Below are 15,717 nucleotides of genomic sequence, written 5' to 3'. Positions count from 1 at the left end.
GAGCAAAGCAGTGAATTTGTCTCGTATTATGCCTTGACCATGGCGGATGAACAAGGAAACCTAAGATAAAAGGATCCCCTAGGAAATAAACAACTGCAAATGTCAAAGGCAGCGGAGGCTGGCTCAGGTTTGTATGCTTATTGAAGGTAGGAGGGAATGGCATCATTGTTTTCAAATTCAGCACAAAACCGACTGCACTGCTGGATCCTCCATCTTTGCCATTTTTAATAGTCCTTCAAAAGTTAAAAATAGACATCGTCAACTTATAAACTTGAAAAGTTTCAGATTTTAAGCCTGTCTTTTATAAACACATCATTTTGCAGAGAAGAGACTGTTAAAGATTCAGCAGGGTGGAAACTAGGTGACCTGGTCCTAGCTTCAAGCTGCTGCAGCTCTCAATGGGTGATGCTGAGCAGATGGGAGCTGTTCCTTCACTGTCCGTACTCCGTTATTTTTCACAGCCGTTGACTGAGAGCCACAGCCACCCTGAACTTGAAGGTCTTAGGGCTTTAAGCAGGGGGCAGGAGAATAAGAAAAAGTGAATGTGTCTATTGCTGAAATCTGTCCAACTGTTTTCATTTGAAGTAACTCAAGGAGAGGAAGCACATGTGTCCCTGCGGTTTGGGATCTTGGAACGTGTTCATTGCTTGCTAGGAGAACAAATAATTAAGTCGTACCCGAACAGGGAAGCAGAGATGCAGCTAGTCTGTGAGTGTAATGTGGTCTGTGCAGGTGTAAACAGATGCGCAGATGAAGTGAGGATTCTGTGGCCGGGTGCATTTGCTGAGCATACACGGAGTTGGTGTACCATAGACGGAGCACAAGGGCTGAGAGGGGCTCTGCTGTGAGGGGGGTGACTCATCGTGTGCCTTAACTTTAATGTTGCTGTGACAAGCGACCCTGACCAAAGCAATTTGAGAAAGAAACTGTGTATTCTGATGCACAGTTTCCGGATCCGTCATAGCAGAGCAAAGCACCCAGAGCAGTAAAGCCGCTGGTCATATCACATGCACAGTCAGGAAGCAGCGAGGGCTGAATAGGAGCTGTGGTTCGTTTTCCTTTCTTCATTTATAGTCCAGGAGCCCAGTCAGAGGAATGGCACAGCGCCGCCCACAGTAGGTGGGTCTTGTTACCTCAACTAACATAATCAAGATAATTCCCCCAATATGCTCAGGCAGAGTTCTACCTCCTGGGTGATTCTAGATCCTTTCAAGTAGATGATACTAACCATCATACCACATGAATAAGACTGACGATGTTCAAAAAATAAAAATCAGCATGTGTAAAATCATGAAAACATAAATCTATGTAGTACATAGCTTTACTTACACTATTAAGTCATCTGTCACGTCTCAAATTTTACATTTGTTTATACATCTGTATAGAGTTGCACTGGAGGATCTGTTTCTACAAGATCCCCCATATAATGCTGATGACGCAGGTGAGGGGTCTCCACACCTTCTGAGCTATTTTACTTAATGATTTCAATACCCTCCAATGGAAGCACATCAAACGGTACAACAGCAGCCACTGAGAAGAATTCTACGTCTGCCAAACAGCCACTGTCTATGAGCTGCTTGCAAGCAATCACCCCCCAAAAATCCGAGCAAACAAAGCAGGCCGTCAAGCTCTAATGAAGAGATAATAATAATGGGTGAGCTTTATTAAGAATTACTGTTTAAAACACTTTTCATAAATTGTGAATTTCATAAATTTCATAAATTTTCATAAATTTCATTTAATAGACGCAAAATTCCTGAGATCTAAGGACCAGTACACTCTCCGTTATGGAAAGAATGAATTAAAGACATAGAAAAGTTAAATTACTGGCCCCAAGGCACACACAGTCCTGTTAAGCCCCATCATGGATGGAAATGGACATGCAGGGGACTCTTTGGGTATTTGCGTGCATCTCAACAATACGATGCAGTGCTCTGCAAATTGATGACTTCATATCTGCTTACAGTATGCCTCTCAGGGAAAGAAGGGGAGGGAAGCCACAAAAAGATTTACTGAGCACACATTTATTTTGGCACAAAAGGAAAGAAAAGAAGTATCAAGGGTGTAAGAGGTTATATGTCCCTCTCATCTGGTACAACCCAAGCTCATCTACATGGGAGAAAGTCTATGTGACTGACCCAAGGCCAAACATTAGTTACCTCATGGAGCCAAGAAAACACAAAAGGCAACTTAGGCCTCACCAGCATTCAGGAATCCACTTAGCTATGAGGTTTTAAAAAGATTCTAAACCCGTTTATCCCACAAATACAAACCTACAAATACATTATAAACTGTGGGAGAGAACCATTTCAACTGTCTCTCCTTTTTCTTTTCTGAGCTAGCAGTTACACTGGAGCAAGAGTTTCCCCATCAGAAAGAAATCTCCTATCAGGAAGAAGGTGACAGATCCAGGTTAACGGAGCCAAGGGAGTTAGTCCTGGTGATATCAATAAGGTGCTGAACTATTCAAGGAAATAAGTGGGTCTTGTTCAAGCTTTCCACAAATATAATTTGGAGGCAATGTTATTAACAACAAAATATGCATTTCTAATAAATGCCAGGGATACCTTCTATAGCCCCAAATCAGGTTACAAAGGCTTTTATTTTTCCTTTCTAAAAAAATTATCCAATGGAATAAAAGAATTCACAAGTTAAGAGTGACAGCTAATTGTGCCACTGAGAGGTAATAACGGGAGGAGTGTCAGCCCTGCATGGGCCAAAGTGCTGCTTGGCAGGATAAAAGCTTTGTCTGGGGATACCTGCGGGATAATGCACCCACTTACTTCTCTTTCAACTCAACCTACAGGTATAATTTCATAAGGAATAATGACAATGTCCTAAAATACAGACGACTCTAGAAAACAGAATTAGATACGGCATCGCTTTTCTGCCAAAAGCTCTAACAAACGTGCTCAAGCGTGTGAAAGAGGAAGAAAGTCTGGGCCCCAAAGACCCATCATTAGAGACAGGGAATGTCTTCAAAGCTTTTGGAGGCATCTGCATGTATGTCCTTATAACTAGATACATGATTCCCTTGATAATTTTTCCCCCAAGCAAACATTTGGTTCTTGTTTCTGTTCAAAGTTGGGCAGGATGAGCTCCTGCTGGCTTTGGCTGTGTCTATATGCTTGTGACTAGTGTATCAAAACATCATATGCTTAGTATTGTATAGAAAACATAACTGGATGACTAACTTCTTACATTTACAATGAGATTTCTAAAAATCAGATACAGGCAGTTCTGAAATACGTTTCCTAAGACTAAAATCATAATGAAGTTAAAATATTATGAGATCTAATAAACTGTAATTGTATTTAAGATGGACAGGAGTATGAAATATTATAAACTTAGAATTAAGGGATCTATTCCCTTAATTACCTATATGCTAACTGTAAAATAAAGAAAAAACAAAATATGCATTACTAGAATAAACAAGAGACTGAAATTTTCAGTCTAGGAGGAGTAGGGTTTATGTGTGTGAGAGAATGTATATGTGTTTGTGCATGCATGTGTCTGAGTGTGTTTGCCTGTGAGTGTGTGTGAGAGAGAATGTATATGTGCGTGTGCATGCATCTGAGTGTGTTTGTCTGTGAAAATGTATATGTGTGTGTGCATGCATGTCTGAGTGTGTTTAACTGTGTGTGTGTGTGAGTATGTGAGTGTGAGAATGTATATATGTGTGTGCATGCATGTATCTGAGAGTGTTTGCCTATGAATATGTGTGTATGTGTGTGTGTGTGGTTTTAAGTGTGTGTGTGTGTGTGTTACTGAGGACTGAACCTAGGGCCGCCAACATGCTAAGCAACCGCTCCACAATCTTCTCGCTCCCTTCAGCTCTCCTTTGACCTTATGTTCGTAAACAGGGTTTCACTGAACCGCCAGGTTGGTCTTAAACTTAGTAGCTCAGATAGGCCCTAAAGTTCTGATCCTCCTGCCACATGTTTCCAGGTATAGGCCTGTGTCACTAAGCTAAGCAGGAATGAGTAGTTTTTTTTAAAAAAGGGAAGAAAACAGAATAAAACTATCTTTAAAGTGGAATAGAATAGAAAGCCAATACAAAAATGTTCAAAGACAACAAATTGGGCAAGAAAGTTGTGCAACACAAAGAACAAAGATGATATTGTGTAGATTTAATTTACATAAAATACAAATTATGAGTGTCTTTTTTATGGAGTAGCATAAAGGCTACCAGAAGGCTTTGCTTGATGAAATAGCAGTGACACTCACCAGCCAGGACTGAAAAGTGGCCATTCGGTCACTTCTACTGCTTCCTGGTCTGTGTCTGTGCTCAAACATGAGTCCATCTCATCACCGGGGCCTTGTGTGACTGTGCCAGCGGCATGGTTTATAATCCACCTCCAATGGTACAGCAAGACCTACTAGGTATAGGGTTGGCATTGCTGTTCCTCACATGGTTTCTCAGTGGGAAACTCACTTGTGCCTTTATAATTCTAGCACACACGCTTGAATTTCCTTCCCAAAAATATTGCTAAAAAGAAAGGATTGGGGGAGGCTCCAGAGTTCCCCCCTCACTCCAAGACTACTCAAACCTTTTGCTTCTTCATACTACATAAAGGGGCTTTCCATGGCCATCTCCCCTCACTCCAGGTGGGTAAAGTATGGACCCCACTCACCAGTCTAACAGTGATGCTAACCTTAGCATGCAGCCCCTCTCCACAGGCAGAGGGCACTTCGTGTAATTTCCCCCCCCCCCAATGAAATGAGAACAATACAATTAGTTACATCATCATCATTTTCTTTGCAGCATTGTTTAACCTTTTTAAATGTATCTCCTGTGAGAACGTATAGAACAGAATAATGAGCTTTTAAATTTTATGTAAAATATTCCTATTAATACCCTCCAAGCTGCAATTGTCTTTTTTTGTAGCAGTGTTCCAACACAGCCCTGCATTTTTGTTATCATTACATTTGTAGCGATTCTTATCTGCCACTGCAGAAAAAAAAAAGCCATTTGCTTTGTACTCAATTACATATAATTAGTCTTTTCTCCATGAACAAAAGAGCAGGTGTCTATCAGTTCTCTGAAGATGCCGTGGTAAAGATGGTTTGGACCTAATGAACCAAACACAACATTTCTGGCAGATGCTTATAGTAACAAGAGTTTTTTTTTTCTTTTTTTTCAAACAATCAACTGCTTTTGCTCCCCACCCACACAGAGTGGAGAAGAAAAGACATGTTAACAACTTAGAGGCTTATAATTTTTCTATTAAAAACATGAGTTGAATTTGAATGTCTCTCTGGCATTGTCTAGCCTTCATCTCCACGTAGGGAAAAGATTTTTAAAAGTTATTGTTTCATTTAACATTTTTTATTGGTACATGTTGTGGGAGAAGGTCAAGAGCAAGTTCACTAATTGACGTAAGGATGTTGTAACCCAGGAGATAGCATTGTAAGTGTGTTCATTTCCTGGTTTTGATCATTGTTCTGCTGTTGTTTGGAACAATGGTATTAGAGAAAGCTTCGTGAGTACAAATGTGTTTGCTACAATATCTGATTTTGCTGAAGACTAGAATTATTTCAAAGAAACAAAAGTAGAGCTGGAGCAATGACGCAGTGGTTAAGAGCACTGGCTGCTCTTCCAGAGGACCCGGATTCCAACCCCATCACCCAGATAACACTCACAGGGATCTGTAACGCCAGTCCCGAAGAATTCACCTCCCTCATTTGACCTCTGGGCACATTGTACACATGGGGTTCACAGACACACAGGCAGGCAAAATACCCTTACACACGAAATAATAAAATAAAATTTTAAACAAGTAAAAGGTAAACATTATGTAGGAATTATTTAGCCAACCATTGCAAAACCTGTTTACAAGAAGACCTGTCCATTTAGGCAGCCAGCCAGCCAGCAAATGTGTACTATGCATGATAGACCATTATAAGTATTAAAAAGGATCAAAATAAAACTTCTTCACATAGGAGCTTACCTTTATAAATATAAAAAAGGATCAAAACAAAACTTCTTCACATAGGAGCTTACCTTCTGGTAAATGAGATGAAATAAATAAATAAAGAGCAAAACAAATATGCTGCATAGTCACAGGAGTTAAAGGTAAGAATAAAATGGATATAAATTTGGATCTAAAATAGCACCCAAAGGTCCATGTGTTTAAGGCATGATCCACACTGTGGCATCATTGAACACCCTTAATAGACACATGACTTAGATAAAGCAGGTAAGTATATTACCTGTAAGAGTCTCATAACCATAATAAAATGGATGACAGAATGTAACATGTATATTACAATGCTCTGCCTTATATAAAAGCTTAAAATATACTAGACAATATGAAGAGTGGTTTCAGCATATGAACAGAAAAGGTTATTTTTAAAACGGTATGTGTAATGTACGTTATGTTGGTAAATTGTCCTGTGTTGTTGGAGCTCACTGAGAAGCTGGCTCTAAAGTGAGATCAGTCCCTAATCTCAGAACCCAAGCATGTTGATCTCAAAATGTCCTTCAAGTCCCCTTGCTGGAATAGGCTTCCCCTCACTACACGGTCATCCAAGAGTGTGAGCATCGTGCCCTTGAGAAGAACCGAGGTTACTATTGTTTAGCCCTTATTGCAGAGTTCCTGTAGTGGGAAAGAGAAACCAATTCACTCTTGGGATTAACTCCATCTATGGGTTAAAATCTCACTCCAAAACTCAAGTTTACTATCTCAGCTTGCCAGCTTCTGTGGGACATTGTGAGCTGCTGAGTTGATGATATTATCTCTATATATTCCTATTTGTTCTTTTTAGTGTTTCTTCTCACTTTATTCTTTATGATTGAGAATCTCACACAGGTATACAAAGAAATAGGAAATATCTAACCCTAATCTCTCTCCCCAGCTGCTCCAATATCTCCATTCACCAACATGTACCACTCCCAACTTATTTTTTTCTTCTTCATTTGGAAGCCTCACCCAAGGGACCCTCTGCTGTGCCAGAGACTTCCTCTTCCTAGAATTCCAAATGACTGCCTCAATGAAGCCTTCCCCGTTGACTTCTGCTCGATGTTTGGATGATATCTTGCTACCTGTATATATCTGTCTGTCTATGCAACTGTCTCTACATCACTTGCTATTTACTCCTTTACTTTAGATTGCTAGGTGATGAATAAACTCACTCACCTAAATGAGTATTTGGCTATAATAGATCATATCTAAATAAGCAAAGTCAAATTTGGGGAAGTTATGATATCTGATAATCAAGAAAAGCAGAATTTTTTTCTTGAAGAGAAGGTATGAATGTATTAAAACAATAACATTCATATTGATATCTAAATGAACTTACATTCAACTTTAGAGTGTGCACACCAAAGTTATTTTGATAATAATTTATCAAAGTTATTCATGGTAGATCATCATAGCTTAAAAACAATGGTATAAATTTCCAAGTTTAAATCAGTTCTGTAAGCATTTTATAGAACACATCATCAGTTACCCTCAATGTATGTGGTGCATGTGTATCAGGAATTCTGGTGCTCTATGTATTTTTCTTGTATGCCTGGAATACATGTGCATACATGTATGTATGTATGTATGTGTAAGTATATATAGATATGCATGGATTCAAGTATGTGATGAGCCTAGACATAGAGTAGATCACTTTCAGTTATTTTTCTGGCAACAATGAAGGATCTGTGTGCTTGGATCCCATGGTGTTTGCTACCCTCTCTCCTCTGGGTGGAAAGTGTTACACAGCTGGCTGGGTTCAGGCAGCATCCTGTAGAACAGAGAGAGAATGGCTACTTGACTTGCTTAGGGAACAAATTGGTTTCCATCAGTTTATAACTCTTTCATATAAATGGTTTTAATTGTTGGTGCTTTCTTACTTGCATACATTGAAGAATCCCCCTACTACTTTCTCTTACTCCACTCTAATCCTTCTGACCCCCTTTTTCTTCTCAACTCTTACCTCTCCAACTCCCCTGTCCTTTCTATGTGTCTTTCTTGTGGTCTTGGCTACTATGCATACATGTTTACCATGGCCTTGTCACATGCAAAAGACAATATTTTAAAGAACTCCTCTAGCTCTCCGTTCTGTCACCTCCTCTCCCGAAATGTCCCCAGGGTCTCAGCATGGCTGCTGTAAGTGGTAACATTAATTTTTCAACTTTTCAAAATGTCCTATGGGTGGTGTTGAAAGAAAATGCTGCTACTGTTTTTCTCTTTAGTCATTTCTTGTGTTAAACATGGAACTGAGGTCTAGAGATACCTCACAATCAACACGAGAGGCACAGCTAGGCAGTTCCCTGCCTAGGTTTGTAAGTGTGGCCCTCTCAATCAGACGTTCAAGAACAGATGCAATAGATGACCGACATATGCAGGGAGTATGGGCTCTTCATTCTTCTCGCCTGAATTGAAAGCTTGAACCACTTAGAGAATGCATTCATGGAAACACAAATTAACAGTGCAAACCACAATGAAGCAATCAACTGCCTGGCCAAAAACCGAGAGAAAAGTGGAATGGGATTCTTCATAATAAGATCTTTTCTTTATTGTAATTCATATTTTGTAATGCACAATATTAAGTAAACAAAGAAAATTCAAAAGGGGTGGACAGGAATGTCTCAGCGCTTTAAGAGCTTTAAATCTTGCCTCAAACGCCATTGTTAATTTAAGAGTTACAGCACCATAAAATATCTGATTTTCTAAGTTACCGTTGAAGTGTGAGAGGTTTTCAGGGTGATAAAATCACTTTCATCAGAACCACTGGGTGTGTATTTGATGAACATTCACTCTGTGTCTCTGATTTTCTCCTTTCTTTCTGAGGTGCAGCCTCGAGTAGCCCAGGCTGCCCTTAAAGGCACTATAAAGCCTCACATAATGCTGAACTTTTGACTTGGCTGCATTTCCCCTCTAAAGCTCAATTATATCATGTGCCTACCACGCCAGGTTCATTCACTGTACATTTAACACTACAAATCTAGCAATAAATACGAACCAATACGTCATGATAAAACCAATATGTCACCCTGAGCAATTGTAGAACGGGGAATGTTACCTGAGGCACCTGCATGATTGTAAAGACATTCTCACCTCTGAAGCATGTATATTTGTTGTTTCCAAAATATGAATACATTCTCTCGAACCTTGATGAACTACATTTCCCTTCTGAACTTGTCAACTCTAATGACTGTTTCTGGGAGACTTTTTGAATGATCGTTAACATTCGCAACTTTTATTTCAAGACTGTCTTTAAGTCCATGTTAGTTCTACCAGCCTTTACTAACTTATTCCAATTACATGTACTGAACATCATGAGGGCGTTCAGATGTTGTCCTTAACCGCAATGAAATGACATATACATACGTGTTTCGTGTTTGCCTGAAGAAGTAATGTTTTCCACCAAAAAAAAATATGATCTGAGAATTATAATTTGTTTGTCACTTGGGTCCAAGATTTAAATATCACCTTGTGTTGGAAAGTCTGTATTATTTCTATGAGTGCTTAGCTCACTGGCAAAAAGCAACCAAGTAAGAAGACATCTGCATCTAATGGCTACTGAAAATCTTTCAAGCACTCTGCCCTCTCAATGAACGCATATCTCCTCTGATATAGTGCTGTATTTTCTGTAAGAATAAGAGACGAATGCTACAAGAAGGTTAAATGGGGAAGACTAGTTCATTTATCACTGAATAGTCCAAAAAGCAGCATGGCTGTGTGGGGCTACATATTCAATTTGCACAGCATTGAAAATAGCTGGTGTTCCTTACTGTAGTCGCTGTTTTCGTCCTTGGTTCCATCAATGGTACCATCTGGATGCATCTGCAGGAAATATCCCTGCTGGCTGAATAACCTTGTCACGATCCCTTTCAGCTGGGGTTCTGCAAGACAAGATGAAATAATTATTCGCTTTTTATTTTGTTTATAAAAATGCACACTTGCAAGTTGTTAAGTACATTCCATAAGTAAATGCATAAGTGCCCATGTTATAAATATTGAAATTAGCATTTGGAAGGGGGTTGTTTCTGCGTAATAGCTATGCCATTCTTCTTCCTAGGGGCAGAACCATAATGCTTTGAAGTGTGTCATGTGTCAGTAAATATTAAAGCTAATTATGGTTAGAAAACACAGACAAGTTAAAAAGTAAATTATTCCCCCTTCTTCTACAGATGGTGCCTTCCTGCAAGATGCTCCCAAGTTTACAGCTCTATTCCAGCCCAAAGACAAAAATGCCATGATAACGCCTATGTTTCCTGACATCATAATTGGTGTCTGAATGACTTCTTATTTCTGTATGTCAGGTACCTGTCAGAAGCACCTGGGTTTTGAAATTCTGGTCAAATTCATTCAAGAAGAACTACAAGTGAGATGAAAACTGTGCAGGAATGAGACCTTCACAGTTACCCTTCGCCACAGAGGTAAAACTCATGTCTCTAATACAAAGCAACACAAACCTCAAGTCAGAAACATTTATTTAATAAAAAAATTAAGCCATAAGTGGTCCTCACTTTTAGACATTTTGTATAACTAAATCCTCAAACTCCTTGATACAGCACATTTATATTTCTGCGTATCAATTTATATAAATATTTACAGGTTTTCCATTATGGTGATGCCTATAGCAACCAACTGGTTTCTACAGCGTTGCCATCCTTTCTTGTCTAGTGCTGGATGGAAATTATCAGGATACTTACAGCTCCAGCTATTTCATAAACCATAAGCAGAAATAGAGAGCGTTATCGCTGATGGTACAAACCAAGGCAAAGATGGAAACCACATTACTGAAGTTAAGAATGATGTCTCTGGAAAAATCATCACTGAATTTGTGCCTGTCAGCCTAGACCTTCATGTTTATTCCATGAATATCATCCAGGAATTCACTTTTTTCCCCCCTCTCTAGGAATACATCAGGTAAACCAAACACTTTCATGGTGTGTGGTTCTAACAGGAATTCAGTACATGACTTGATGGCCATAATTGGAAATATAATGCAATATGTTCGGCATCAAAGGTGTCATAAGAAAAAAAAGAAATACTAAGAAAATTGAAAATAAGCAACAAGGGGTGAATGTGGAACAGAATTAGAAACCAGGCATTCTGGTTAATAGCAATATATTCTCTTGAATTAAATTAAATTAAATACTTTTAACTTGCAGGCCTAAATTTCCTTATTGAGACAAGCTGGAAGCCAAACTAAGTGGGCCTTACATCCCTTTTATAATTTGCTCCCTGCCACATTAGAGTGCTCTACCCTTAGTGGTGACAGGATTTGTCCTTAGTGCTTGTCCTCCATGGACCCACTGAACCCTATATGCACACCATGGCTACATCAGAGAAACACACAGTTACATAACAAACAACTGCATTCATCTTCAACAAGCTGGCATGGCTCGGCAAAGACTTCTGGTATGACCCACTCAGCTCTAGGGGCATAAAACCCATCCAAAAGCCCCAGCTTTCTTGGCATCCCAAGAAAACAATGTAACATCCGAGTTTCAGGTTTCTCATGTAGATTTAAAAAATTCTACTTATATAGTAAACACTAAAATGTCAAATGAGTAACTATGTGATGGTATGAACCAGAAAACTGCACAAATCTATAAATCCTAATCACTACATAAAGTTTCAACTATAAAAATCAAGGAAGCTAGAAGGGTGAAGAATGCACAGCCTCCTGGGTCTGTTGTGGTAAAATACTGACTGAACTTGTGAAGGCTGAGACTAGATAGAGAGAAAATGACAGTAGGAAATGGATATGGTCTCTCAATCCACGTCTTTCTGACAAGCTTCAGGTCACTTTAGGAAGTCCTGTCCTCTTTGGTAATGAGATGTATGGCCAATTACTCATTAGAGCCTGCAAATTCTTGTTTGTTTTCCTCCTGCTTCTCTTTCTGCACCTGCAATTAAACACTGTTTTTTTGCCATGGTGAAGTTATCCCCCTGTTGGGACTTTGGGAATTCAGGTTGGTAAGTCTTGTTCAGAATAATGAGCACGAGACCTTTACACCACCTCCCTATGCCAAGAGCAGGGAGGAGTTAGAGCTGGATCTGAGTTTTAATTGCATGATGATCTAGAAACACAAAGGTCCTGGACCACAAAGATTTCACAGGAGACCAGCACATCTATTGAGCATGCCCAGAGTCCAGTGTAGGCCACTTTGAGCTGTGCAGCCCACCTCTAGAAGAGTACCCCATTATGTTCTCTCTATCCTTATCAGCCTTTCTAGCTCCAGCAAAAAAACAGTCCCTCAAGAAAGGTTGACCAATATAAGCGAGGGACTTGTGTGATGGAGGGGAGTGTCTTGCTGTATGTGAAAGAAATACTAAATATCTAGGACCAATTTTTGACATATAAAGCATCCTGTTCATATTGAAAACATACATGTTCTTTTTCAATCTCTTCTTAGGAACCTAAGAGATGGGAGTGTGGAAAAGCCCTGTGCTATCTTTAGGGAGCACTTAAGCTAAGGTATGAAACACAAATTACACTAGTGTCAAGGGAGGGGCTGATGAATGAGTGAGGCAATGTGGCATGATGTCCCCTGCCCCAGAAGCAAGGACTAATTCTGTCTAAGTAGACGATCCCCTCACCCACGTATGTGTGTATTTGTGTACAGGAAGGCACGTGCATACAGGTGTACATGTTTTCACATGCATGAAAGTGTGTGATGGGGGAGATGACAGGTAGGTAGATAGGTAGGTAGGCAGGTAAATGGATGGATGGATAGATAGATAGATAGATAGATAGATAGATAGATAGATAGATAGATAGATAGATAGATAGATAGATGTGATAGTGAGGATGCCAGAGGACAGCTTCGAGTATTGTCCTCAAGCACTATCTGCCTCCACCTTCTCTTGATACAGGAATTCTCACAGGCCCTGCTACCTGGCCAGCCAATGAGTTCCAGGAATCTACCCAGGAATCTCTCTCTCTCTTTCCCTTTCTCCCTCTCTCTCTTTCTCTCGTCCTGAGATTATGAGTGAATGACACCACACTCAGTACTTTTTAACGGACTCTGGGGCTGAGCCATCTCCACAGCCTATGCATAGAACATTCATCTGAAAAGATGAAACAAGTAACAAAATCAAAAAACGAACAGAGGCATTCCAAACAGAAAACACAGCAAGCTGATGCTGACCAACAAGTCCAGGACAGACAGAACATAGAGGGTAAATTCTCAAATGCCAACATGAGAGTTAGTATGCCCAACAAGTGCTAACAGATCAAGAGTGAATTTAATAGAACAGTGAAATTAAATAAGACATCTAAATAAGGGTTATTAAATTCTTTATAATTTAAGCAACTTTTAGGTTGAGAAGTATTTTATTCATCTTTTTTTTCTAATTTCTAATGAGCTGATGGCCAAATTATCTAATGGTGATGGAGCAGTTAGTCTGTTATGCTTTATATTACTAAAGCAGAGTGGTAATACTGCAAGCATTTTCCCTCAAATCCATTTCCTCCTTTTCCTGGGCTCCCAGCTCGACCATATGTCCTAGCCTCCCTTGCAATTAGGTTTGGCAGATGAAAGAGTGTCATATGGAAAGTAAGTGGAAGGGATATGTGCCATTTTCAGGCCAAGGCTTTCAAAAGCAAACATGCTCTTCCCCACTCTCTCCGGATTAAGATGGCTAAACCCTAGGGAAGGCTGAAGCAATGGAATGGAAGAATGCCGTGCCCTGAATAACCAGTAGAGAAGAGAAAATGGCTATCAGAAATACCCACCTTGGGCATTGAGGTAAATAACAAACCAATTTCCATGGGCTCAATGTAGTGGCTTCCTTCTAATGAGAACAGTATGGAAAAGAGGGGAGGGAGGATTTTACTTAACCATGACAAAACTCTACTTCAGTATGGTGACCCAGGAGAACACCGACAGTAATAAGTGTATCCTTGGTATAACAGGCTGAGGTGGCAGTTTATCTCTGCAACTTTTCATCGAAAGTCTCTCACTGCGGGAGAGACCCAAAGCAGATATCCACAAACCAGCACCCAAAACACTTGTTTCAAACCCCTCAGAACTGTCAAGGTCGTCCACAAAAGGGAAACAGTCAATGCCACAGGCAAGACTAAAGAAGGAGCATAAAGGTACGTGACAACTAAAGGGAATGTGGTATTTGGGAGCTGAAAAGGCAAAACAATACATTTTATTAGAAAAAAAGCTAGGAGGCAGGGTAGAACATGCCTGTGGTAGTAGAGATTGGTGGTCTGAGGCAAGCGGATCACAAGTGTTAGGTGACTCTGCTAAAAAAAAAGACAAAAAGAAAGAAAAATGAATAAAATGAATGAGGAAAAGAAGGAGAAATAATTATGTATAGGAGTGCATATCTATAATCCCAATATTTGGAGGCAGAAGCAGGAGGATGTGTGGTTCAAAGCCATTCTAATAATGAATTCAAAGTCAGCCTGAACTACATGAGCCGAAAAATAAAGGAAAAAAGGAAAAGAGAAAAGCAAAAAAAAAAAAGAAAGCTAAACTCTTACTATCAAGTACACATATAGGTTATCACAGTAGAAATTATAAAAAAACGAAGAAAAGAAAGTCTTTCTCTGACTCCTCTAAGCTGCTGAGTGAGGACAGAGGTAAAGGGTAGGTAGGATCCCATGCATAGCGCCACAGCCTTGAGGCTAGCAAGTCGATTTCAACAGGACGTTTGGATTCAGGGATCCTCTGAGAAGATGATACTTGAGGAAGCTTTCCAGGTATTTCTGATGGCTTGATGGGCAATGCCACTCAGCAGTTATCTAGGAGCAGAGAGGAAATGGGAGCAGAGAGGGAACCCCAGAACCTGGTCATACAGTTTAGGATGAATTAGCAGAATGCAGAAAGCAGAAGGCGTCTTAAAAAATGGGAAGCCCGTGGCATCCAGTGTTTTCCCACCACTTTCTGTTTTGCTCTTAGTTTTTTGAACAGTATTCATGCTACTGTAGACCAGTCTATCTAGCCCAGGCTGATCTCAAAGTCAAGCAATAAGCCTGTCTCGGTTTCCATCGTGACAGACTTACAGGTGTGAGTCCCCACAGTGAGGTCTTACATCATGTCCAAAGATAAAACTAACTAAGCAACAAGCAAACTGAGGCTCAGAGCAAAGGTGTTTTTGCTCAGGTCACCCAATTGACACACAGATGAGGGACCATCAGAATCCATTTCTATATAAATAACACCCTCTGCTCTCCAAAGAATGGAAAGACATAGTGCTTATTTTGAGCAAGCAGTGGGCAGGAAGAGCAAAGGGCATCAAAGAGAGAAGGAGGTGGGAAGGTGATCCAGGAAAGCAGGGCAATGTGGAACTATCTAGCTGAGCATCAGTTACCAGAGTGCCGAAGAGCCTTTGACCCACAGAGTGGAGAGTTGTATAATTTATTTTAGTGGCTCAAGTAAAAACATTCCATCGACTATGTTTTGTTTATTTCACTGGTGATCTGCGAGCATTTGTTGAGAACCAGGTTCTCATTTGTGAGAATTTGAGAATGAGGGCAGAGTAAAGAAATAAAGGAAACTGTGCATATATTGTGTGTCCACACTTTGCTACTAACGTTGGTTGTATTTAGATTAGACCAACTTATCAATACCTGTTCCCCCAAATTAGGAAATACGCTGGCATGTAAACTCTACTCTAAAATTTAAAGCAAAACAAAATGTGTGACCATGATGCAAACCATGAGGAAGACTGGAGCTGGAGGCTTAGCGGTTCTCTTTTTCATCCAAGTGGCCATACTTGGAGCCCGCTTCCCTGGGAGCACTTGTCTGCATTG

At 40.0% G+C, this 15,717-nt stretch overlaps 1 protein-coding gene across 3 annotated transcripts in view; it reads right to left on the bottom strand.

The window, feature by feature from the left end:
* Fgf12 (fibroblast growth factor 12) overlaps nt 1-15,717 on the bottom strand; it is a 536,407-nt gene that overhangs the window by 203,702 nt on the left and 316,988 nt on the right. For all 3 annotated transcript variants that reach the window (XM_075967620.1, XM_075967626.1, XM_075967614.1), the window contains one exon: nt 9,728-9,838. In XM_075967620.1, coding sequence (XP_075823735.1) covers nt 9,728-9,838 — 111 coding nt within the window. The remainder of the gene's footprint in view (nt 1-9,727; nt 9,839-15,717) is intronic.

This window comes from Microtus pennsylvanicus, chromosome 1 (assembly GCF_037038515.1).
Source record: "Microtus pennsylvanicus isolate mMicPen1 chromosome 1, mMicPen1.hap1, whole genome shotgun sequence".
NCBI classification, from domain to species: domain Eukaryota; kingdom Metazoa; phylum Chordata; class Mammalia; order Rodentia; family Cricetidae; genus Microtus; species Microtus pennsylvanicus.
The sequence above is the reverse complement of the archived record's forward strand: the minus strand, read 5'-3'. Positions and strand labels throughout refer to the sequence as shown.